General features: G+C 40.7%; 1 protein-coding gene and 1 long non-coding RNA gene across 6 annotated transcripts in view; both read left to right on the forward strand.

Moving 5' to 3' along the window:
* The first annotated feature begins 888 nt into the window (after positions 1–888).
* On the forward strand, positions 889–9287 carry LOC120721112. Of its 3 annotated transcripts, none has more exons than XR_005693113.1 (5): positions 889–1232; positions 6947–7153; positions 8560–8711; positions 8964–9072; positions 9178–9287. It is a non-coding gene; the product is annotated as an uncharacterized LOC120721112 (long non-coding RNA). The 3 variants fall into 3 exon arrangements; XR_005693112.1 differs by having other exon boundaries at positions 890–1232; positions 8555–8711; XR_005693114.1 differs by lacking the exons at positions 6947–7153; positions 8560–8711; positions 8964–9072; positions 9178–9287 and adding an exon at positions 1331–1379 and having other exon boundaries at positions 899–1232.
* A 7587-nt stretch (positions 9288–16874) lies between these two features.
* The window catches only part of nhsb (Nance-Horan syndrome b (congenital cataracts and dental anomalies)), a 59850-nt gene continuing 49799 nt past the window's right edge, over positions 16875–26925 (forward strand). For all 3 annotated transcript variants that reach the window (XM_040011192.1, XM_040011193.1, XM_040011194.1), the window contains exon 1: positions 16875–17502. In XM_040011192.1, coding sequence (XP_039867126.1) covers positions 17223–17502 — 280 coding nt within the window. In that variant the 5' untranslated portion in view covers positions 16875–17222. The remainder of the gene's footprint in view (positions 17503–26925) is intronic.

Raw genomic sequence — 26925 nt, forward strand, 5'->3', positions numbered from 1 at the left:
TTGTTCCGTGTAAAAAGCACAGCCAGGACGATGTGAACCGTTTGTTTCATTATTACGCCACCAAACCTTATTTATTTATTTAGGACACGCAGTCTGTGCAAGTACAAAATGGGAATTTGGGACAACAAAGCTACAAACCAATGCTGTGCAGGATGTAAAGATTTGCAGTTCACTTTGACAATGTTTTCACACACACACACACACAAAGAAAAAAACGATATTTATGTTTAAAACCAGGAACTTTTTTAATGACTGGGAAAAAATACTTGTGGAAACCTGTAAAGTTCTGTAACTGTATCTCGGGTAGCTGCAAAACCATCATGTGGACAAAACCTGCCAAAGTTCTTGAACATGCTTTTTGTGCTAGTTCTCAACATTTTAGATGTCTCCAGGAAAGCATTTCTCCGTGATGACACAAAAATTCAGACCACGGACTGTACGTAGGGTTTATGTTCGGACACAGTAAAACTACCCTATTCCAGGTGATAATCAAATCATAAGAAAGACTTGTTATGGTCAGATATCATCTGATCGAGTTATCAATTTTATGACAGAGTTAAGTGACTTCAACTGATAAACTAGCTGACTGCAGATGTGTGAGTTCACTCTCACACCAACACGTTCTCACTCCCAACTCGTCAAATGTGTGACGCATGGTCAGGCTCCCTCTGCTTCACTTATCGACGCTTACTAGTTAATAAAGTTTTCAGTAAAGTGTTTAATCGCAGCCACAGACTGACAGCAAATATCTCGATTAGCTTCAGTGCATCTGTAATAAATATGTGCAAGTTTCAGTGCTTCGTTTAAACTGTATGATACTTATACTGACCCAGGGTATCAGATCAACCCTATGTTTACCTGTCAGCCTGGACGAATGTGCTGTGTGAAGGAAATTAAATTAAAACAGATCTGAACTGTGTACATTTAAGGAACCTGTTCATATTTAATTGAAATATGAACCAGTGATTTTTTGATTGCTGATTCCAAGAGAGTCTTTGTGGAAATCCTGTTTGGCTTTTTGTTATTTTAATTCTCTTCTCTGTTTTCCAGAACAGTTCTCCACAGTCGCTGTCCACATGGGTCAGTGGGACCAAGAAGCACTCTGCTAATGTGTGGACTCTGACCAGCAACATCCAGCAAGACCCAGACAGCGTTTTCTATCTCCCAGCTGGAGTTTTTTGTTTGTCTGTGACTGGAGAGTCAGATTTTTGTTGAGCTTCACACTTGCAGAGGTAAGTCAGTTTGCAGAGATCCCTCCCACCCTGGCTTTTATGTCCTAGATTTCTTATCTGAAACAGTAATATTTCAGTGACTGCTGCTTATACCACAGGTTAATACACGCTACTGATCCCTGATAGGAGAATCATCAATTTTGGCAACAAAGAAGCCTGGTGGATGTTTGTTTACAGTCTGATGATGGGACATCATGCTCTGCATCTTCAAAGTTTGCCTCCTCATTATTATTCATACCCAGTAATGTGAAGTATGCTTATATCTCTTTGCTCTCTAAATGCTTTGCTTCTTTTATTGATTTTTACCGATTTTTATGCTGATTTTTTCCCCTTTTTTCCGTATGAGCTTACCTGCGATAGCTTCTGGACACTTATAGATCATTAGGACTAAAGTGTTCTTAACAGAAACAGTAAACGTGGAGGTAAATGGACTGTGTGGAAATGAAACAACCTTGCCTTTGACTCAAAACAATGGCGATGAGCAAGCTAGCACACAGCTAAGGAGCACAGATAACATGACCAAGAAAGTAGACTCTGTGCATTATTATAAATCCTCAAGTGATAATCCCCCCTTGGACTGTCTTGATGCAAAACCAAGACATAAATCATGTCTCCTGGAAGGGGGAGGACGTATCACAGGCAAGGCACAGCGAGCTGAAATCTCTGAAACCGACTGGCCTTCACTTCCTACGAGACAGAGAAGCTCTTCTACCCCTGTATACGAGAGGAAACAGGACTGGACAACCGTGAATAGGAAGGTTAACAACAAACCTTCAAAACAACTGAATGTGAAACTGCAGAACAGATTTGCTCCACTATCAAAGGACCCTGGATCTATATCGGACAACCATCCATCTAAAAGTAGCGAAGTAAGGTCCGAAAATCCACGGGGAAAGCTAAAGGCTAGGCCTGAAATGCTGATTGTGGGTGACTCTGCCGTAAAGGATGTACAAAGCATGTGTGGTAAGAACACTAAAGTCCTCTGCTTTCCTAACGATATGGTCAACATCCTGAAGGAGAGAATTCTTCAAATTGCAGATGAATATCCAACTGTGACAAACATTGTCCTGCATACAGGGTCAAACGATGTGTCCAAACAACAATCGGAGGTTCTGAAACGGGACTTTATTGGATTATTAAACACTGTAAACTCTCTGAATGCAGCTGTATTCATCAGTGGGCCTGTACCGCCGGTCAGAGGAGGAGACGAGAGATTCAGCAGGTTGTTTACACTGAATAAATGGCTTATATCAGCATGTGCTGACCACTCAGTGCATTTTATCAACAACTTTAATATTTTTGGGGAACGCAGGCATCTGTTTAAAGCAAATGGATTTAATTTTAATAAGTCAGGGGTGAAACTGTTCACCTCCAACTTGTTTTATTCCATACGTCATCCATCTGTGCTTGGTGCCAAGGCTGAGATAAACGAGGAGTTATCTCATAAAGAGGAACAAACAGTACTCCAAGAACAGACAAAGCCCAACAGAAACCTTGAGGAGGAGCTCCATCTGCCCCCACCCGGGAAGAGCCTCAGAAAGGAGAGACATCTGACGCAAGAAGAGGCAAGAAGAGGGGTCCCTATTTGCCTCCAACTCTCTCAACAACACCAACGACCAGGACCAGGATCTTCCCCAGTCCCCCAAACCCCTGACAGGCCATCACCCCCATCACCCTCCTCCCCCTCCCTTTCTCCCTCCTCCCCACACCTGAAATTCACTGAAGAGATGATGGAGCGGGTCAATGCTGGGCTCAGATCTACCCCCCGACCCAATCCCTCTTTGTCCCCCATAAACCCCCCACCAAAGGTTCGCTACCGAGCCCCACCCTCAACAGAGCAATCGAAGTCACATTGCCCAGCCTCGCCCCCCTTAGTTCCTCCTTACCACCTTCATGCTTTGTCTCCGCAGTCTGATGTGTGATGTGTGGAGGGTCCGGGCTGCGAGGATTATGGCAGTGATGACTTTTCCCAGGAGAAGCTGGGACCCTGTTTATTAGAAGGTTTTAAAATCTCTGTACTTTTAGGTGACAGAAGGAGACATGTGGCCTGGTCAAAACACAGAGAGCTGCACTCTAAAAGATCTTTAAATATAGTAAACATACCTTGTGTGCCACAGACTGCTCCCAAACACGAGGGGACAAGTAATGCCTCTAAAACACTTAAGTTGGCTTTATTAAACGTTAGATCTTTAGCTGGGAAAACATTTTTAATTAATGATTTAATCACTGAGCACAGCCTTGATTTTATGTTTTTAACTGAAACTTGGTTGGACCAAAGTAACAGTGGAGCTGTTCTCATCGAGACGACCCCTCCTAACTACAGTTTTATCAGTGAGGCCAGGGTGAGCAGGAGAGGAGGAGGGGTTGCTGTCTTATTTAATGAATCATTTCAATGTAAGCAGCTATCTCCTGGAAGTTTTCAGTCTTTTGAATATGTGGCTTTACAGCTGAAGGCCCCATCCAAAGTTGTGTTTCTTAATGTTTACAGGCCTCCCAAATACTGCACAGACTTTTTTAATGACCTCAGTGAACTGCTGTCTGTGATCTGTGTTGATTTCGACTGTGTAATTATTGTTGGGGATTTTAACATCCATGTGGACAACCCTCAGGACAAAGGGACTAAAGACCTGAGTAACACTCTGGGCAACTTTGGGCTGACTCAGCATGTAACAGAGGCCACACATAATAGAGGACACACTCTTGACCTACTGATCTCCAAGAGCCTGAGCATTTCAAACATTACTGTGTCTGATGTGGGCTTATCTGATCATTACTGTGTTTTCTTTGAAAGTAAAATCTCAGCCCACATAAATATATCAACAGCAGTGATCACAAAACGGTGTATAACTGAAGACAGTAGTGAGATCTTTAACCAGGTCTTCCCATTAACACCTGACCTGTCCAAAGGTTCAGTCAATGAGCTCGTCAATAGCTTTAATGCAAAAATGTTAAATGTAATGGATACTATTGCCCCCATTAAGGTGAAGGTTATCTCTGGAAGGAAAAAGTCTCCATGGAGAAACTCCACACTAGTGAAAAATGAAAAAAGAGAGTGTAGGAAAGCTGAGTGCAGATGGAGAAAAACAAACCTCCAGGTTCATTATGACATCTATAAAGAGAAACTTCACAATTATAATTTACAACTGAGGAGTGCAAGAAGGTCCTACTTCTCTGACATCATCACTAAAAACAGCCATAATGCTCGGGTCTTATTTTCTACAGTTGACAGGCTAACAAACCCTCCTGTGCCAGTGGCAGCTGAACTTCATTCAACCATGGCCTGCAATGACTTTGCCAAATTCTTCACAGACAAAATCCAAAAGATTAGACAAGCAGTTGGTACATCAACAGCAGATCCAGAATATGTACTGTGTCCACCGAAAAAACTGTTTAAACACCATCAAACAGTTTCACCCGATTAACAGCAAAGACCTGGAGGACATCTTAGGTCAACTGAACTCCTCCTCTTGCTGTTTAGATGTCCTGCCAACAAGTTTTTTCAAAAAGGTCTCAAAGACTTTAGAGTCAGACCTGTTACAGATCGTCAACTTTTCCTTAATGTCAGGTGTGTTTCCAGAACCACTAAAAACTGCTGTAATCAAACCTATACTGAAAAAGGACAATCTTGACAAGACACAAATGAAAAACTACAGGCCAATCTCAAATCTCCCATTTTTAAGTAAGATCATTGAAAAAGCAGTTTCTCAACAGCTCAATTACTTCTTAAAACAGAATAACTGCTACGATGCCTTCCAGTCAGGTTTTAGACAGAACCACAGCACTGAAACCGCTCTGACAAAAGTGTTTAATGACATATGTCTGAACACAGACAGTGGAAAAATGTCAGTCCTAGTTTTACTGGATCTCAGTGCAGCATTTGATACAGTTGACCACAACATATTACTCAAACGACTGGAGAACTGGGCAGGTCTTTCAGGAACTGTACTAAACTGGTTCAAAACATACTTAGAAAACAGGAAATACTTTGTATCAATAGGTAACTTCACATCCGAGCAGACAAGTATCACATGTGGAGTTCCCCAAGGTTCCATCTTGGGACCCCCTCTGTTTAACATTTACATGCTCCCACTGGCACAGATTATAAAGAACAACAAAATAAACTACCACAGCTATGCAGATGACACACAAATATATATCACAATGTCACCAGGAGACCGAGGCCCTGTACAGGCTCTTGGTAAATGCATTGAGGAAATTAATGACTGGTTGTGCCACAATTTTCTCCAACTAAACAAAAACAAAACTGAAGTAATAGTCTTTGGCGCCAAAGAAAAACGATTACAGGTCACCAGAGAACTTCAATCTATACATCTAAAAACCACAAACCAGGCGAGAAATTTGGGTGTAGTGATGGATGCAGACCTAAACTTAGAAAAACACATTAAGACAATAACAAAATCAGCTTACTATCACCTCAAGAATATTTCAAGGATAAAAGATCTGATGTCTCAACAGGACCTGGAAAAACTAGTCCATGCATTCATTTTTAGTAGGCTTGACTACTGTAACAGCATCTTTACAGGTCTACCTAAAAAATCAGTCAGACAACTACAGCTCATTCAGAACTCTGCTGCTCGAGTCCTCACTAAGACCAAAAAAGTGGACCACATCAGTCCAGCTCTGAGGTCTTTACACTGGCTGCCTGTCCGTCAGAGGATAGACTTTAAAGTTCTGATGCTGGCCTATAAAGCTCTGAATGGTTTAGGACCAAAATACATCAGTGACCTCCTAACCCAGTATGAACCTTCCAGATCCCTCAGGTCATCTGGATCCGGTCTTTTATCAGTTCCCAGAGTCAGAACCAGACACGGAGAAGCTGCATTCAGCTTTTATGCTCCTTATATCTGGAACAAACTCCCAGAAAGCCTCAGATCAGCTGAAACACTCAGTTTATTTAAATCCAGGTTGAAGACTCACCTGTTCTCAGCTGCATTTGAATAAAGCACCAAATCCACACTTTTAAGCTTAAATTTCAAAACTTACACTAACTACTGATCTTATCTATTTCTGATTTTATCTGTTTTGATTTTATATACTGTTTTGTTTGTTTGTTAATTAGTTAAGCTTAAATTTCAAAACTTACATTAACAACTGATTTTATCTACTGTTCTGATTTTATCTGTTTTGATTTTATATACTGTTTTGTTTGTTTGTTAATTAGTTAAGCTTAAATTTCAAAACTTACATTAACTACTGATTTTATCTACTGTTCTGATTTTATCTGTTTTGATTTTATATACTGTTTTGTTTGTTTGTCTGTTTGTTAAGTGGGTTTAGAGCTCTGGGTAGCTCCCCAGCTGGGTCTAGAGAGTATTTTAAATTCAGGGAATTTAAAATAGAAAGTAGCTCGTCCACAGAAGGACTGGTAGCTCCCCTTATGATAAGGGTTCAGATCGCGCAAACAGGTGTGAAATGTGTGTGTTTAGTTAGTTAGTTTGTTTGCTTGTTTTAATCAATTTTAAATCATGCTTTTTATTTGTTTTTGTTTCTAATGTCTCTGTAAAGCACTTTGAATCACCTTGTTGTTGAATTGTGCTATACAAATAAATTTGCCTTGCCTTGCCTTGCCTTGCCTATATCTACTATAACTGAACCAACCTGGTGGTCTTCATTTATGGAGGCTGTTGAGTCTGAATGTTGGATGTTGTGTATCTCGTGTTCTCTGGGCTTTGTTGTCCTCAGTTTTTTTGCAGGATCAGAAAACAAAACCAGGAGGCGCGTAAATGTTTCTTCTCCATGATGTTTCTTCAAATGTTTCTTCTGGATGATGATAAGACTGTGACACGGGATGCTACCTTTGGTCTTGTGATGAAGCAAAGCTCAGGAAGAAGTGTAATTAAATGGTACCCACATGTTGAGAAGGATGTACAGGGGCACCTGCAGCCCAATCCAAGCTTCAGGTTAGTTGTAGTTGCAGAACGCTATAGGACTGAGACAGCTGAGGCATCAAATGTTTGATTAAACGGATGAAAAAGAGAAGTTTCTTCCCTGTAATTATCACTTCTTAAAATCTGTAGCAACTTCAAGTCTGTCAGCATGCTGAGCATGCTCAGAATGTGACAGTATATTTTTGTTCAATATTTAATTTCTTTCAGTTGAAATTGTTAAATGGAAAAAAAATAAAAATGTATTCTTATAATTTAGCAAACTAATTTATCAAAAAAAATATATATACATATATCTGTATTAGTTTTAATAAATTAATTTGACACCTGTATTGAAAATACCATATTGTGACATTCTTATTACTAACCAAATCTGAAGCGCAAAGTAATATTATTTCTAAATTATATAACAGCATTCTGCGGTTTAAAAACGACAGCACTCTGTATATTAAAGCGAAGTGGGAAAAGGAGGGTAATTTGTCAATTACAGAGAAGTGTTGGGCTCACGCATGCAAGATACAGTGGGCTACCACTGGGTCTAATGTTTGGCGTGAATTTTGCTGGAAAAGCATTATGAGATTTTTCATTACCGCTGCTCAACAAAGATATCGAGGAATTGGTGATAAATGTTGGAGATGTGGGGGAGATGGAGCTAACCATTTCCACATCTTTTGGGACTGTAAAGTTATTCGCCAGTATTGGTCTCTAATCCATGATCATTTACAAAATGTTTTTTCATTTGTTTTTCCTTCAACTTTTGAGACCATATTTTTGTGCAATGTACCAGTGGATAAACTGAATTCCAACGACAGAAGACTCCTGTATATCCTTCTGGCCGCAAGTAAAAAGCCTCTTATGAGAAGATGGCTTAAGCCTGAACCACCAACGATAGAAGACTGGATACATTCTGTACAAGAGATCTATACGATGGAAAAAGTGTCATTTTCTCTTAAACTTCAAAGGGATACCTTCTATGGAATATGGTCTAAATGGACAGACTATGTTAAGCATATGAGGTGTGATTTTGTATATGATGTTACAACCCTGAGTACTACGTAAACCTACCTGCCCTGCTGCCTCCTAACCCTAGTTTGGGTTTTTTTTGTTGTTGTTTTTTTCTTTTCTTTTTCTGTCTTCTTTATTTTTCAATTATAAGTTCAAATGTGACAGCAAAGAAAGTGTAAAAAGGCATACTACTGTTATGTTCAACAGCTGTCCCAATAAAAGAGATAATAATAAAAAAGAAAATACCATATTGTATTCATACAGAATCAGTATGGTATCATTGTTCGTCTGCTCACTGATTGCTGAAACTAAGAGCTACTTTGATCTGTTTAGATCTAAAGTATCCAAAGTTGAGCTCTAATGTTTCTTCTCCCCTGTGTGTGTGATATCTGATTTCCTACATGCTGGCAGAGCAGCAGTTTGTGCTCACAGATGGTGACGGTGTGGAGAGACGGTGGTGTTTCCTCAGAAGAACCAGCAGAGTCACAAAGGACACCAGTCCATCTCACCACCTTGACTTGCTGACTGATGTTCGTCTGCACTGCACAGAGGAAATCAACTGACCAAGGTTTGTCCAGTGACGTGTTATGAAATGTATATTTGTTTTATGCTGACAGATATGTTTTTCTTGACAGAGGCTCTGCAGAGGTTAAACAAAGCAGAGAAAACATGTGCTTTACATTTTACTGTGATTTATTGAGATATTTGTTGCCTGGTGTTCAGCAGGAATGGAGAAATAGAATCAAAGGGAGATGTTTTTGATGTTTTTGTAATGATGTAAGTAAATCTTCAATATTATTTATTTGCTTGGTTATATTAGGAGTGTTTCTGAGTGAGGGGGAGAGGAGTCATCATCCAGTTTAAGTGACGTAGATCAGTGGATACACTTGTCTCCCCTTTAAAGGAGACAATCCAAGTCATCCTTAAATGTTAGTGCTTTCAAATACACAAACATTTTTAAAGGACAAAAATGAACATCCAACTTTGACTGTAATACAAAACAAATCTTTGCATGTGTGTTTTCAAACTCTCAGATGGGCAGGATATCAGTCTTGGACTGTCTAACCTGCCGGAGCAGCACTGAATGACCACCGCACATGAGCATGTTCCTGCAACATTCAGCATCTGATCCTTCATCTGTGTGTGTTAGGATGCCTGGGTCGTTGACCCAGGGGTTTTGAGTTTATTATATTATTTATACTTTCTAGTCTTTGGTTTCTTTGAGTTCTGTCTTATAGTTTATGTCTCTGTCTTCTCTAGCTGCTCTGTCTCCCCTGTCAGCTGTATCCCCTTGTCTAGTTCGCGTCTCTGTGTGTCCTTAGTGGCTATATCCCCGTGTCCAGTCAGTGTCTGTGTCTGCCCTGGTCCCACGTCTCTGTTCCCTCTGTTGCAGTGCGTGCGAGTCTGTGTCTTTGTTCAGTCTGTGTTATGTGTTTCCTGTTTTACTTTGAAAGTCCATGTCTGATGTTAATGTGTCTGGTTTTGCTTCCCCTTGTCTCGTTAGGCCTGATTTGCCCCAGCTGTGTTTCCCTCCTGTTACCCATTCCCTGATTGCTCCCTCTGTGTATTTAAGCCCTGTGTTTCTCTGTGTCTGTGTCGCGATCTACCGTTTATTTTGCTGTGTGTTTTGTCAATCCGCCGGTGTAGTTTATTTTTGACCTTTTTTCCCCCAGTTATGTTATGTTTGAGTTCAGCATTAAAGCTGTTTTGGTTTAAGTTCTGTCTCCGGAGTCTGCACCTTGGGTCCTATTCCTGTCTGCACACAGCCACACCTAACAGTGTGCTTCTGCTTTTGGTAAGTAGAGTTACCCAACTCCAGTAACTCTAAACACATGCCTTCCATTTCTAACGGCCTGGTTACTTCCTGTCAGTTACTTTAGAAACCATGTGGTCACCTGACCTAACACTGTTTCTTCTTCTTCCCCTTAATGTTCAAGTGTCACATGTCAAACAGCTGGAGAGGAAACTACACCAGTATACTGGGATGTTTCAGCAACACGTGCCAGATGCTGTTCCTTCATGGTGACATCACCAGAGACAGCCCCACCCACCTAAGGACCTCGCCATTGATCATGATGATTATAATGATGACAGCGAGCGGAACTAAGACTGTAAAAATCCACGACCAGAATTTTTCTTTCTAATTATTAATGAATACTGAGAGCCTCTTTCTCTGTTTTGGGGTTGTTGTGGGGTTTTTTTTGTTTTTTTTTTTGTTTTTTACCTCATTTGTTACTAACAAAGTTCACCAAACTCACACAGTTTACATTCTGTATGTTTCCATCTTTACTGCATTTAAGAAAATAATCCTTAGAAATCGTTGTTTTTCTCTTTTGTAATTGATGATAATTCAGTGAATATACTGCGCTGCTTCCTTTTATTGCGTCTCACATTGCTTTATGTTTTTCAGTGTCCAGTTATTTTATTTTTTTTTTTTTTTACTGCTGTTTGAATTCTCTGTATGTTTGACCCTGTAGACTGTTTGATGGACTGCTTGTCTTCCTGTTTGCTACCGCCGCCTGTTTTTGACTAAAGATTTGGATTTCTGACTTCAACACAGCCTCTGTGTGTCCTCCCTTTGTGTCCTCTTCCTCTGTGAACGTGTTGCATGTGTCACAGATTCATTTTATTAACAGCTTTCCCACAGTGAGTTGCATCAGCATTCATTCACAGCACATTTCAGAAGGATTCAGATTAATACAGTGATCTTACAATCAGAATTATCCTGACAGAGTGCCACTGTAAATTATCTTTCATCAGGTAAATTTTAAAGTTCAGTATTTCAAAGCAGGAGTTATGAAGAATCATACTGGCATTAGGACTAATAATATGTACTTACAAAGTCAAAGTTTTTTAATTATGCTAGAATATTGGAAGACAATCAACTTTTAGTGTTTTCCACATATTAATTATTCTGAAATAGAGACGGTGACCCTAACTGTACAGAAGCACACTAAACAACTGACAATCTAACAGACATCATTGGCCTGAGCTGATATGCACAGTGAGTCTGATCCTTTGCTGTGAGAGTCTGACAAGCATGTTTCTGGTCAGTTTGGAAGAAATAATATCACAATGTTGATCTTTTTTTCCAATATTCCTTCTCTTTTACAACATAAACTGTGATCAAAGCTACTTATGTTCACAGCATGTAACACTGACAGTCCAGGGCATTGTGGTCTGTTGAGTTAGGGTTAGCAATTCAGACATATGTAATCAATATTAAACGTCTCTGACGTGGGCCACTGTCCGCAGTGTTGGGAAATCCATACCAGGCTGGAACGAGTCAAGGTAGGTGAGCATCCACGAGAAGACAGCAGATGCATCCTACTAATACTGACAGGACCAGGAGACTCCAGAAACCGAGCAACAAATGGCGAAATGAAAAGCCGAACAACAACAATGCTGTTTCTTTAGAGTCTCTTAGCTTACATGTGTGTTTATTTCATATTTTCAGTTGTTACCCTCCACGGCTAAATAAACCGGTTTCAGTAATGCACTGATATACAAGAATGGACATAAGGGGCTTCTTTCAAAGAAAAAACTCAGGTAGTATTTTATATATTATGCTTTGTATGTTGTTCAGTATATTTCTATGCAAAACAAGAGGAACTTCAATACACAGCAGTATATTCACAGTTGAAACCAGATATTTACATACACTTTATGGAAAACACAAGAACATTTTTTTACTGTACAACATCAATTTAGAGCAAACTTGTTTTGTTTTGGATAAATAAATATTGAAATATCTTTTGAATTAGTTAAATGTCAGAATAAAGAGAGACAGAGCTTTCTATTTTTTTTTATCACAGGCATAAACACACAAACATTTATTAACATGTTCCACAGTCTTCCAGTTTGATTTTCTCATCCTGTGGACAACAGCGTACATGGATGCAGGTTTATTGTTAACTTTTGTAAGGTTTATTTAGTGAACATATCCAGCTGCAGCTCCACTGTGATCCTGAACTGGATAAGCACTTAAGAAAATGTGTCAATAAATGCACATACATCAACTTACTATATTTATCCAAACAGACGGGACCAATAATGCTTCACTGAGTTAGAGACTTTAATGTCTCTTCTATGTAAGAAGAATGTCTCGTGCTGATATACCTGCAAACTTGACAACAAAGGTGTTGCGACTTTCATCCGTAAATAAAGCCGCGGCCGGCTGAGTTGGTTGTGTCCCTGTGACGCGCCTCCAATAATCCATAATGGGTCGTACTTGTACTTTGCGCATTTATTTTAAGAACAAAACAAAAACAAACATTTGCGCTTTCAATCAATTTACAACTAGTGCATGGATTAACTGGTGTGCCAAAAAATGACACTCAACAGAAAAGTTTGCCCACAAACCAATCACCCAACACACCTGCTGCGAACACCGACATCAGGTAAATAGACTGTGACCACACCCACATACCATCACCTGAGACGCAGGTAAAGCTATACACCTGTGCCACCAAAACAAAAAGGAAAAACATAAACATTGACTTTGGCTCTTACAAAAGGTTTTTCAGACAACATGTAGCTGTCCTCTATGTCAGCTCACACATTTACATTTATGTCACACTTATTTCTGCTTTCCCATTTTATAATTATTACTTACATTTTGATTAGATACCTTGAGTTTGTAAATGATCAGATTACATAATTGGAATACAATGTATCCAATTCAGGGTTGCGGGAGGATGAAGCCTATCCCAGCTGATACAGGACAAAGACAGGCTGCCAGTTTATTGCAGGGCTAAGACAATATGTGTAACAGAAAATCCACTTAAATGTTTGATATTTCTTATAATAATCATAATTATGACTATTATTTAAAGGTTTCTTTATAAATACATTTTGATTTTTTATAACACCTAAAATATAAACCTGAGCTGTTTCAGATTCTGACCTCAGTGACCTGGCTGTGTCCTCACTGCAGCTCCCTCTTGGAAGTACGTCTGCTTCTTGTCTACCCCCAGTGTTGACCGCCTGCCCTTGATATCACGTACTGTACCTGAGGAACAAAAAAGGATAAACACTTGCCTTCATTTAAGAAGTACATTCATACAGAGGTAATCTATGGAAACACACTAGTTCACCCTTTGGGAGGAATCAGTTCCTGTGAAACATTTCTGTAAATGAACATCATGTGGAGAATGAATGAAATGAGTTCTTCAGGTGACTCAGCAGTCCCACACTGACAAATGAAATCTAGTTAAACTATTAAGCATATTTGCTCTTCTGAAATCTGTTAAACAACAACAAACATAAGTTAGTAACAAAAATACAGCTGAGTAGAGGCTTTACAAACCACCAGCAGCCATAATGCTAAATTTTAATCTTCAAATGTTTCTGAGCCGTCTTCAACCTGCTTTTAACACATTAAAGTCCCACAGTCAATGCAGCCTGACTCAATCCTAGATGTTCAGCACACAGAGACACAGAGGTACCGTTTAAAGTTTAGTGTTAACATGAGTCACTGATCATTTACAGTATTACAGAGTCTGGCAGTCTTTGCATGATGTCCACGTCACTGTAAGTTTCTAGCTGACTCTCAGGTGTGACAGGTGTGCCAGCAGGAAAGAGTAATAATAACCTGCATCCTGAGGTTTGTCATGCAGGATTAAAGGAGCCAGGCTTTGTTCACACAGCTAGGATTGTATTTTACACTGACCCTGGGTCAGTATAAGTATCATACAGTTTAAACGAAGCACTGAAACTTGCACATATTTATTATAGATGCACTGAAGCTAATCGAGATATTTGCTGTCAGTCTGTGGCTGCGATTAAACACTTTAATGAAAAATTTATTAACTAGTAACTTCATCAGTCATGACAGAAGCTAATATTTCTGTGCTAACATCGTTTAATCAGCAACAGTTTTACTCCAATATAGGCTAACGTTTACACCGTAACTTTAAGCTAGCACCATAAAGACGGTAAAACACGTAATAATATCTACAAATGCATCTTAAAGCTGTTATATTAGCACTCTGTGTATTACTAAGATAACCACATTAACATTACTGACACTCGCTGACTTTTAATAGTCATTCTATAAATGCTGTCCGTTTAAATGGTCTTACCTGTACACACTGCTGTATCCACCGCCAGAGTGGATTCTGGAGTCTTCCCACGCTCCTGTTAGTGATCCTCCATCTGGATGGATGAGAACAACCTTCTGAACAATCTAGCAGGAGATGGCCCAAATCTATGGGACTGATTTGTGCTAATAACGCCCATTGTATGGACTGATAACAGCCGAAGCGGGTGAATAAAGTCACCCAGTCGCTAGCTGTGCCATTACCCAGCATACATCACTCCCTCCATAAATGCAATAAACGATACAAAAGTATCGTTCTACCTGTTTTTCAGGTAGTTGTTTACATTATATAATTTATTGTGTTCAGTATACGTCACTACAATGCGATTTCGGAAATTTATAAATATACGGACAACAGGCTCTTCCACGGCAATCTCTTGTCGTCAATAAGCAACGTTAAGGGAGCTCTATAGTATTCAATGAGAGGACCCTGCGCGTCGATAAGTGAAGCAGAGGGAGCCTGACCATGCGTCACACATTTGACGAGTTGGGAGTGAGAACATGTTGCTCACACATATCCCTGTCTTAATACTTCTCAAATGTCTAATTGATTGAATTGATCGCCACGACAAATTCTGTCTCATTATAAATAATAATAAAGGATATAATGCATAACTGTATAGGGAACAATTGTAGCATTCTTGTCTTCTTGGCAGTTCGGAGAGAGAGGCCCGTGACAGGTTCCTGTTAATCTGCACTGCCTCAAATTTGCAGCAACAGCAAGTTTACTGCACACGTCCATATACAGACTGAGCCTAGAGGCTATAGGCTAATCACTGTGAATGAAACAGACAACGGGCAGGCTTAGCATCCTGGAAACAGAAATTCAGCAAAAAAAGAAAAAAGAAAAAAAATTGGTTGACAGAGGATCTGCTGTAGTTAAACTTTTTGGAGAGGTGTACAGGGTTAACAGTTTATGAATTTGGAGCCTCAGTGCATCATGAGAAGATACTGTGCAGTGACGTGTGCATTGCAACATGGTCACACAATTTAATTTTGTAGTTTGTGAGTTTATATTCATTACCTACTATGTCCACATCATCTATAATTGTGGTTTTCAGTCTTTGCATGCATTTTTTTCTTTGGGGGCGGGTATCAGAAAAACAAAGCTTAACTGTAACTTGTTTAAACAACAACTCCAGATTACAGTGACATAACAAAACACCATGTTCTTTGTTCAATGGGAAATATAGTTTGATACTAATTTAAGACACAAGCTAGCAGTCTACAAAGAGACACCCAGACCTCTCTAGGTGCACCCACCTCCTTTGGCTATTCTGGGGGGACACCAAGCTGGTCCCACACTAGCTGAGAGGTATAACCTCTGCACAGAGGTCTTCTTGTGATAGGATATCCCAAAACACCTCAATTCAGAGGCGCATGCACCACGTCTGCCGGCTCCTTTCCATTTGTAGGAATAGCAGCTCTAGCGCCTCTTCACAAACAGGAAGCTCATTTCCGCAGCTTGTATCCACAATCTTATTCTTTCTGCCAACATCTAACACCAGTGGCCACAGGCAAACGTGGCAGAGCCTCAGAACTGGTGCTAATTCTCCCCCCAGCCGCTCCACACTCAGCTGCCAACTGCCCCAGTGTGAGCTGGAGTTCACTACCTAATGGCACCAAGAGACAATTATATTCCAGCTATATTTGGGGTTTAGAGAGTTGTGAGAAACATTGTGTTAAAAATCAAACACAGCTAAAGTGCTGAACACACCTCAGTCAGAGGAGCTCCATCCAAGCTTCAGTTTTACCACCACCTCCAGTGTCAGATCCTAAATCCTATCACCACTGAGATTCTTCTCTGCCATGATGGGTCATCAGAGTCTAATTGCCAAATACATTAATTTCTCTATCTCAATAAATCGTGTTCAATTCTTCCAAGTGATCTCTCCTTATTGAAATGCTTTTGGCCCGTTTAATGACACTGTATGTAAATGAAACTGTTTGCTCAGTACAGTATAGATACTTAATTAGTTATTTAAGTTTGTAAGATATTCTCATAAAATTAGAAAAAGCTGTTTTCATGAATAATTAGAATTGTTTCAGTACACCAGAAATTTTATTAATTAAAATGAGTTTAGAAATTATATCAACTTGTGTCCCCAGCTCCGAACATCCCCTTCAAGAAGTTTTGGATGCTGAAAACGAGCTGTTTTCCCCAGACTTACCTGATCACCTGCATTTAGGCCAAGTAAGACATTAATATTTTTCAGAATTATCATCTTTCAGTGTCTGCTGACATGCACGACTGTCACGACCATTCCCCATCTACTCATATCTGCATCTCCGGGTTTTACCTCAGCCTTCTCCCTCATCTTCTCTGCCTGCACATACTTCAGGCCACGGAGCCAGGTTGCATCAAATACCAGAAGAATTACCGCAATATGGGCGGAAAAACAAGGGAAGGCCTAAAAAATAAAAGCTCCAAACGCGGAGATCGGTCATGAAGTAACCTTTGTGTATTTAAAAACAGGGCTTTGCAAGACATGTTTTCACTTTTTGTCGTATCCACCTCTGTATCCTGTGTAATTACCATCAATTTTGACGAGACCTCTTCAGTGATTTTCTATTACCGTCGTTGTCCCAGATTCTTATTTTGAAATCATTCAGCGGCATTTCCTTTTCGCTCTGGCTGATTTGACGCTGGACGGAGGCAACCCATGATCGCAGACTCAACACGCATCCTCACACCACTGACCTGGGCTTAGCTGTGTCCTGCATGTGTGTGCATGTGTGTGCGTGTGTGAGCGGGAGTGTGAATGATCCCCAGAAACCAGCAGCAGGATGGAGGATCTCAAGGAGAATCTGGGAACTTTGGATTGACGCCCGGGGATAACGCGCAGACGGCCTGAACCTCATCGGGCTTCTCGTGGATTTATATATTTGGATGTTGTCCGTTTTACCCTTTTACCTTTTACTTCTAGGCAGCGGGATTTTACGCTTGGCTTACAACCCTTATCATCTTTGGCGTGCAAAATGCCATTCGCCAAAAGGATTGTGGAGCCGCAGCTTCTGTGCAGACACCCGATCCCCAATGATGATGGTCTGCTTTTCGAGGACCTGTGTGCCATCAGTAATGTGGTTCTTTCCCGGACCTTGCGACAGCTCTCCGACCTGGCCCGACACGCCTGCTCCTTATTTCAGGAGCTGGAAAACGACATCATTAGCACCAACCAACGGGTCTGGGTCCTTCAGAATAAAATAGGCCAGATACAGCAGACTGCCAGTGCCCTAGACCCCAAAAAGGAGGCTGTGCGTAAGTAGATGAACACATGTGCATACCCCCATATTATGGGGAGAAATCGCTCCCCGATTTACACCTGAGCGTTTTGGCTTTGGTTTCCATACATTAACATCCCTCATGTGTCCCCTAATGCTTCTTAGTGTCCCTTCCTCAAAAAAATAAAATAAAATAAATATATATAATTTTTTTAACACAGCTGCACGCGCGCCCGCCGTAGACTCGGCCGCGCTCGCACCCCCACCTTCATTGAAATGTGTCACACGAGTGCGTTTGCACATTTGCCCATCCAGATGCATGTTTCACAACGCAAGATGTGTTGACTGCACATTTATGTGGCGTTGGAAACTCGGATGCGCGCGTCTGTGTGTCCTTCGACGTGGAGGGGAATCTGTGTGTGTGTGTGTGTGTGTGTGTGTGTGTGTGTGTGTGTGTGTGTGTGTGTGTGTGTGTGTGTGTTTTGACAAGCAGGCAGCGAGAAGCGGAGCGGAGGGGCGTGTGTTGCCGCTGCATTGGCTCAGCATCGCAGTCTCGCTACTGCGGGAAGCGCACACCTGAAGCATGTTCAGGCCGTGTTTCCCGGTCCCCCAACAAGGCCTCCTTCTCTCAGAGAGGGTGTGAACAGGCCAGTCTGCATGAAGTTAAGGTTCGAGTATCTGTTTAAAAAAAAAGAAGGGGGGGGGGGGATACGTGTGTGTGTTTGTCTGTGCTTTTCTATCTGTGTGTGTGTGTTAGAAAGAGAGAGAGATGGGTTTTTCGTAGACGACTCCCCGTGCGCCAAACCCACCCTTTCCACATGCAGCGGCACCAACACAGCATCAATAATGAATCCAGATGTCCATGTTGCAGGGTAAATGTGGAGCGATCGCGCCTATATGTTTAGGCGTCGCATTCATTTCCAGCTTCCGCGGATCTCACAAGGAAAAAAAAAACAGAAAACAGAAAGAAAACCCGCCTGATTGGCAGCGATGAGAGAGCCTGCAATTGACTGTAACAGAGCGTTCTGTGCAGCAGCTACATATTATTTATGTTCTCTGCAGTGCCGTCAGTATACGTCTTGAGATTTTAGAGGTTCGTTTCAGAGATTTTAGGGCAGTTCTGTACGCTGGGACTCATCACTGCTGCATGTTATCATAGTGTGGGGACAAAAAGAGCTTCTTGGGGGTGGGTGGGGGTCTGATTGTAGGAACATAAGCACTTCAGATATAACCCCCTCAACACACATCTCTGAGCGTGTGGTACGGCGGCCATGTCTATATTACATGGGAATCTGTTCTGCTGTGTTGTTTTTGTTAATAAGGGTTGGTTGTCTCACATTCAGCAAGACAGAAAATATGTTCAGTTGTGCCACATGCAGTAAACAGTAAACTCATCTCTCCATAATGGAAACTCTTCAGACCTGACACAAGCAGCACTAAACCCAGAAACCTGCCACATACTTGTTGGGCACAGAAGACTGATTTGTTTAGTGGATTGGGCTTTTTTTTATCCCCCTATCCAGTCAAGACATCAAACACAAGTTGTTGTTTTTTAAACATGCACCACCGTCAGAGTTTTGAAAAGTCTTTGCACTCATGCTGTCAACTAGAAATTCTCTATTGTGAAATGCTGTTTTACCCTTTCTGGCCCTTTAATGTTCTTTAAATCTGACAACCTGAGATGTTGACATCAACTTTTTACATGCTGCAATTTTAGGCGTCCAAGAGAAAAAACTAAATTGCTGCTCATATGTGCATACACTATAATAAAAATATAACTTGAGCTCCTCTTCCCCATTTGAATTGTTGTTGTTTGAGAATTCCAGTGCAATGTGGCCAACTTTGGCAAAACAGGAGAATGATGCCATGCCGTATTCTATTTTTTCTTTAACTGTCCCGCTGCTTTACATGCCTACAAATCTATCACACAATTAAAATGTTAAAGATATCTTGCCCAGTTATATACACTGTAAAACATTTTCCCCTTTCTGATCCTTAGATATTTAATTTCCCACAAGAGTATTGTTTTGAACTTACCTGTCACTGGCATCATTTATGATCATATTCTTGTTATGCAGAGATTATGCAAAGAAGTGGCTCCATGGTCTGAAAACTCCCCCCGGTTCAGAACTGGGAGGAGACACAAATCTACCCTCTGGGTGTCACAAGCTACTCTTAGTGCTGGTCCTAAGCCTGGATAAATGGGAGGATTGGATCAGGAAGGGCAAAATTAAACGTGCAGACTCATTTGCTGTGGTTAACCCTTGGGAAATAAGGGAGCAGCTGAAAGCACCTTCTAATATGGATACGGAAAGAAAACGTTGCTTTTTACGGTGTCTTATGATGCAAAAACACTTAGTGCTGGAATATCCTGTGAGTGGTGGGGATAGAGTTAATGTGGCACATTTTGAAGACAACTGACAAAATGCTCTTTGACTTCAGATTGGTTGCAGGGAGAGTCTGACTTCTTTTTGGTGAATGCTCCTTGGACGAACACCAAAAATGTTGCTATTTTTATTCAGCTATCAAAAGGGCTATTATCTTCCTGTGTGCTGATAAACAGAAGCAATAACCCCGAGGATGTAAAAGTCACTGTTTAAACACAGATGGAGATTCAGTGTCGCTGACAACAGTTTCCCCACCTGATGGTGGAGCGTATCAAGATTCCAGGGAGTCAATATGGTGCTAACTTGGATTGATCCTGAACATAGCAGTGGGCAGTCTTCAGACGGCGTTCAGACCACCTGCGTTGTGTGAGACACTGATCAAAACATAATTAAACAGTCTGTACTTGTTGTCATCTGTTGGCACTAGCACGTGGTGTTAACTTGCAAATGTACAACTTTCTTTTGTTTGATAATGCGTAACAAAAAGCAGGTGACCTACAGCTCAGTGCTGCTTTTCCGCACTGATAGAGGACTGAAACTCCCGCTGCTCTGATAATGCGCTTATGATACTCCTTCTCTGTACATATGGACTGAGGGATAAGCCAATCATGCAGGGGAATCTCATGGCAAATGTATGAATATCATAGAGGAGGAAATCAGTGGAGATGTGACAACCAGAGATAACAGATTGTTGTGAAATTTGAGGATTTGTAGCAATAACAGGACAAACAATAGCTAGTGATGGGAAATGGGCACTTATCACTTATTTAACTTTGAGGTGAGCAAAACTAGGCGTGAGAACTACTGTTGACTGACATGTGACAGGCTGCGAAATATACCAGAGGGTTACGTAAGCACCCACGCCTGGAATATCCAGTAGCAACTAGATGTCAGCAACAAAAGGGATATCACTTTATATGGGAACACGGCTTAAGGCTGAGGGATATTTTTACTGTTGGCCATCAGGATGTCAGATTGGAGTAACGGCTGTCTGTACTTTCCTGGGACTCAGGGTGCCAGATTTAAGTATCTCACTGGCAGCCCAAGGCTCAGTGATACTCAGTGAAACTCAGATACAAACAAATAAACACACACACACACACCTCCTTATGACTGCTTTCGTCAGTAGCGGATTGATGTAGTCACCTGTAGTTTGTATGGAAGACACTGCAATCACTTGGCAGATAATTTCCAAGTCTGAGTGAAACTGAAAACTCCAACACAAACAAGAGATGGCACGCACTGGTTGCAGCGCTAACGCACAACTTTTACTTTGAAGGCGAATTCTCTTATTTCTGGGTCGTGTCTCATTTTTTAAAGCTTTAATAATCTTTGGCTGGTAGTTACTAAGTGTTTGCAGACAAATTGGTGTCTTCCATAGGAATTTATAGGTGACTACAGCAATCTGCTACAAAGGACAAGGCAATTCATGGTGCAGAACCCTCTTTGCAATTGATTTCACCTAGTGACAGCCAGCAGCCTCCAGGAACCCCATTTTGCCCCCATGATCAGTGGTTGTATCTGATCTAATATGCCAGACAGCTTTTGAAAAATGTACACATGATGTCACGTGAGAAGCCAATATAAATTAAGTCCCCTTTCCTATACATTTTTATCCTATACATCTTACACTTGTCACACGTTTTTTAACACACCTTTTTTGGGGGGGGGTAAGGGTCTTTACTGGCATGATCGTTCAGCAACTATATTCTATTGACAGAATATAGACTACCTTTAATTACCAGTTAGCAATAGCATAGTAATTATACAACAAGGGTCATCAAAATATCAAAAATATACTGGTCGAGTAGCTAAAGAAGTATTTCCTGTCTTAGTCCAAAAAACACTAACACGTTGTTTGTATATTGCCTTTTACAAATCAGTTATCATTCCTTGGTAACCCCCCAAGCAAAACACACTTCCATATCCCATATCTAACTCTGCCTTTCTGCAGTAGTTGTCTTCTACTTTCTTTGGTACTTGTGGGCTTTAATCTTTTTCTTCTTCAGTATGTAAGGATAGAACACTCTTAGTACTGGAAGAACTGCTGCCTTGATACATATGCTGCCTGATATAAAAAAATACAGTTACTGTTGCATTTTTCTATTAAACTGTACTGTAAGCATTGGCTATGGTGACATCTCTATATACAGCAGGTTGATTATTTCCCTCAGTGATCACCTTCTCCTACATTTTGATGCCAAACGGTGTTATCAGCCAACCAATGACGCTCTCTGTGGATATATATCACAATAAACAAGATGTGATTGGCTGATGCCTGCAATGGTGCTTCAACAGTTTTCAACAGTTTCAAGCAAAGCGACGGATCCTTAATTCACCTCAGCATTGCGAGACATCCCCCCTTTTAAAGTGAATGAGAAGCGAAAAAAAGTCAAAGCCCAAAATGCTTTTGTGTGAATCCTCTCTAAGACAGTATTATCTTTCTAGCATAATGATAGTGTACTTCAGGTATATTGTTTATCACTCATCAAAGCTTCCCCAATCAAATTTTCACATTAAAAAAAATAACTCAAATGTCCGTGTGAAATCGCTCACAGCTTCCACAGCCAGCCAGCTGAGCAGCTTCTGGACCTCTTGTATCTAATTTTTCAGATATTGCTGTTAATAATTCTGTATGGTACAACAGTCTTACTCTGATTAGCCCCATTTACAGTACAGCAGGTGAAGCAAAAGGCACTGAAACTCTTTAATACTGTCAATGTAAATCACCTGCCCAGCACACAACATCAGACTTAATCAGTTATTAAGAACTAATATAACTGGTCAGAAAAGTGATATTAAGAACAGACAACATCTATACAGTATTTTCAGTTAATGGACTATTTAACAAAATCTGTTTTAAAAAATAACAAATTCCAAATTAATATTTACATATTTGATACAAGTACAAGGATTCGTGGTAAATAATGGAATAATGTGTGAATGCTGGCAGACCAGACTTATGTATTATGTACATTAATTAAATAATGCTGTGAGAATTACAGTTAAGTGCAGTTCACCTCTGTAAGGCTCACATACCCTGACTGGTTTGGATTCAGGATCTTCTGTTAAGTAGTAATCTACACCATACACTCTCCACTGAACACACACACACACACACACACACACACACACACACACACACACACACACACACACACACACACACACACACACACACACACACACACACTTACACACAAGGTGGAAGGGATTTTAATGTGAACATATTGGACTGTGGGGACTGTGGCAAATATATTGTACTGCTCTGGCAACACTAGTTTCTTTGTGGTATGCCATTAAAGCAAATTTGACTTTGAGTTTCAGAGCGTATGGCCTGTGGCAGCGGGAGGCTGCTCTATCTCTCGCTAGTCTGCATAGTAACAGAGGACAGAGAGGGAGGCCTGCTTTAACCTTTCAGCTGAGTCAGTCCCTTTCTCTTTAATGCGTGTCGTACATTTTAAGTCGCTAGTCGTTCCAACAACTAAAACTAGGATCGCTTCTGAAGCAAACAGCATCTCTTTGTTTGAGATAAATTGAGGAGAGCGACTGACAGAGAGAGAGACTGAGAGCCTGGCAGTACACAGTAATTCTCAGTGGTTTGAATGTGTATTTATTATTAACCAACTCATAAACAAACTAGCAGAATGAACTATTATCTATGGAGAAAAACATAACCACTCTAGGAGAGGTACGTCTTAGTACGATTGGATGAGTTCTCAGCAGGGCTCAACATTGATTGGTTCAACTTGGAAAAAGTGCCATTTTTGAAAGCAAGCAATCTATCAGAAGCTAGATGATAAAAACTGCCATCAGTGACTGAAAACTTGGCTCCATTCTCTCGTTTACTGATGTTGTTGTGGTCTAACAGATCTATGGTTACAATCATGCACTGTTTTGAGATGCATCATGGTTGAAACCTTTCTTAAAGCTATCGTCACCCCACAAGTCCAGTGGCCTGAATTCCTACAATGGAAAATCACCTACTTAGAGATATTGACCAACGTCATAGGGTGCTACTGGTTTACAGGCTTAATCCATTCAGTGTGTGGTTCTCGGAGCTGTGCAGGTATTTGGTTTCAAACACGCATTGCACATCAGAATACTCTGCGTCTAGGCACCGTTTGTCTGCCTCACACCTTACCACAAACAACCCAAGTCAGATGCATCGATTCAGATGTTCCCAGTTCAATATGTGTGATGATTTGTGTGCAAAGCTTTTAGTGACTGTCTCCTTGCCTCTCTCATTCCTTTTTTTTCTGTCCTCCATCTTTTCTTGTCTGTATCCATTCTCATCCCCCTTCTTCTCCTTTGCTTTCTCCACTCCATCTATACCTCTTTCCTCACTGCCCTACTTTCACCATCATCGGCAGCATGGAGAGTCTTCTGCCTCTTGACAGCATATTTAATGTTTAATGCACTTTGATTTTCACGCAGACACTTACAAGCCGGAGAGGAGAGGAGAGGAGAGGAGAGGAGGAGAGGAGAGGAAAGAGTTTGATAGCTAAAAGGAGAGATGAGGAGAAATCAAAGAAAAAGATGACAAATTCTTAATAGTATTAATTAAGAGTGTCCACAAAAATGGGAGACATGAGTGGTGTAAAGTTATTAAAGTCACACTATGGAAAGTATGCTTGTATTGACAATGCCGGCATGTTTATGAGCGTAATTTTTAGCATATTCAAAATCTGGTGGTTAAGTCAGAGATAAGCTACAGTTGGAAGCTGGCACATAGTGTAGCATTAACTGTTTAAACTAAGATTGTGACATTAAAAAATGTCATTTTCACAGTCAAACCAATTATTGCCAATATGCATTCAAAAGAGATTATTCTGGGAGAGCATCCAATCAGTGCAGCAGAAAGACAATGATCTGTATGTGCGTTGGGTAAGCAGCTTCAGCAGAAACAAACAGGCCTACTTCTGTAATGTTTAAGAGTTGCATTTGAGCGTGCATATGAAAATAGTTCATCCCTCTCGTTTAATGAACATTAAACGAGAATCACTGTGCTCGTTTAATGTGAATCAGTGACACAGAACCTACAGAAAGCTCATTTTTTTTACACATGGACACGTTCATTTCAATCATCAGTGTGAGGACAGGTAGAAACATAAAAGATCTTAAGTGAAAAGGAGGCTTCAGAGAGGGAGGATTTCATAAAATTACTAATACTGTTAGATAAAGACCTTACAGCACCTTACAGAAAACCCCAACAGTTATGTGACCTATGAGCAAGTGCTTTGGCCTCAGTGGGAAAGAAAAATTCAGTTTTGACAGGAAGAAACCTCCAGCTGGCCATCAGCCACGACCTCTTGGGACTGAGGGGAGGAAGACAGGATACACACACGCTGTGGAAGAGAGCCAGAGATTAATATTAACTAATGATTAAATACAGAGTAGTATATAAACACATGGTGCGTGAGAATAAAAGGTGAGTGAGATAGGAAGAACTAAGAAAGAGAGTCAGAGATACACACGAGTAACAACAAGTAAACCAAAGCATATGGTCAGCATATGTCCACTTATGTTGCCACAGAAACATGTGGACACGACATGTGGGGAAAGCACGAGAAAGGGATGTGACGCCATACTGTGTTGTTATTACTATCTGCACAAGACAACAGAGCGCCCGGCTGTCCTCGACTTACACACGCAGACACACACCACACACACATACACACACAATGTATTTTATTCAACTCCTCAGAGTCTCTTATGTCATGGAGAGTAAAATCACCACTGCACATTTTCTGTTCTCGTGGCCCAATTACCTCTATGCTAATTTTGGCTGGAGTGATTCCGTTGCCTCGCGCACAGTAGCACACAAACACACACAGACATCTGTCACAGTTTTGGATCAGCCTTCCTATGCTAGCTGGTAAACACACACATACAACTGCATACAAAAATAAGCACAATTAAACATGAAAATACATGCACACTCTCTCTCACATGCACACACACTGGCATAACATACACACCTAACCTGCTGAACTCTGAAAGCCTCATCGTTTTCCCCTCATGTTATCATTTAAAATTCTGCTTTAAGTGCCTGTGGCTCTGTCGCCATTGCAGCCGGCGATAAAACATGTATGTAGGACTTCTAGGTCTATACAACCCAGGAGTCAGCCAAGTGGATTCCTGGCATGCCGACTTCATGAAGGTGATTCTTCACATGTGCACACTGATCTCTGGCATATTCATGTTATCACAGCTGAGAGGTTATGCCTGAATGTGGACATGAATGGTTGTTTATCTTCATGTGTTATCCCTGCAAACGACTAGCAACCTGTCTAGGATATACCCCACCTCTCACTGGGATAGGTTAGGGTTGGATGGATGGATAAATGGAAGGATGGATGGACTTATTCACAGATATTGCACATAGAGATTGGACTGTAGGGTAGAATGTAGAGTAAAAATGTGACCCAAGCTAAAATATTTTTTGCAGAAAATAGAACTATTTCCCCAAGTGAGCAGACACTATACTAACTTGATGCCATTAGTTATCAGTCAAAGTAAATGTTAATAATGTCCCAGCATTATTGAAATCAGATCAGATTAACCAGTTTCCTTCAACAAATGACAACTGAAACCTCAAAGGACTGTTTTCTTTTTTAAAAAATGTTAAAGCGATCATTATACCCAAATAATAAAACTGCATTCTCCTTCATTCTTTTAGCACTATGCTCTAACCGTGCTGGCACCTGCCATTGTTTTCATTGCTTTGCATTATGTGTGTGAGTTCATTATGATAGCAGCCACATTTGTCCAGCAGAGACCTGCCATAGCAAAAGCTGCCACGGCAGCTGTTTTAATTGTGTTGTATCTAAAAGTCTATTTACGACAGAGGCAGTCAGCATGGCAGCGTCACGCTCTGCAAGGTGGATTCACAAAACTATACAGCAGTTTGATATGAAAATGAAGGATTACTTTAAAGATCGGTACTCACGAGTACTGAGTACTAGTATAATAATGTAGTAATGACAGCATCATTAATGGATGAGCATTACAGCTGATGTGCTACGTTGCAAAATCTGCTAAACTGAACCTCTTTGCATGATTATTTTGTC

Source organism: Simochromis diagramma, unplaced genomic scaffold, assembly GCF_900408965.1.
Source record: "Simochromis diagramma unplaced genomic scaffold, fSimDia1.1 OVJJ01000603.1, whole genome shotgun sequence".
Classification (NCBI taxonomy): Eukaryota; Metazoa; Chordata; class Actinopteri; order Cichliformes; family Cichlidae; genus Simochromis; species Simochromis diagramma.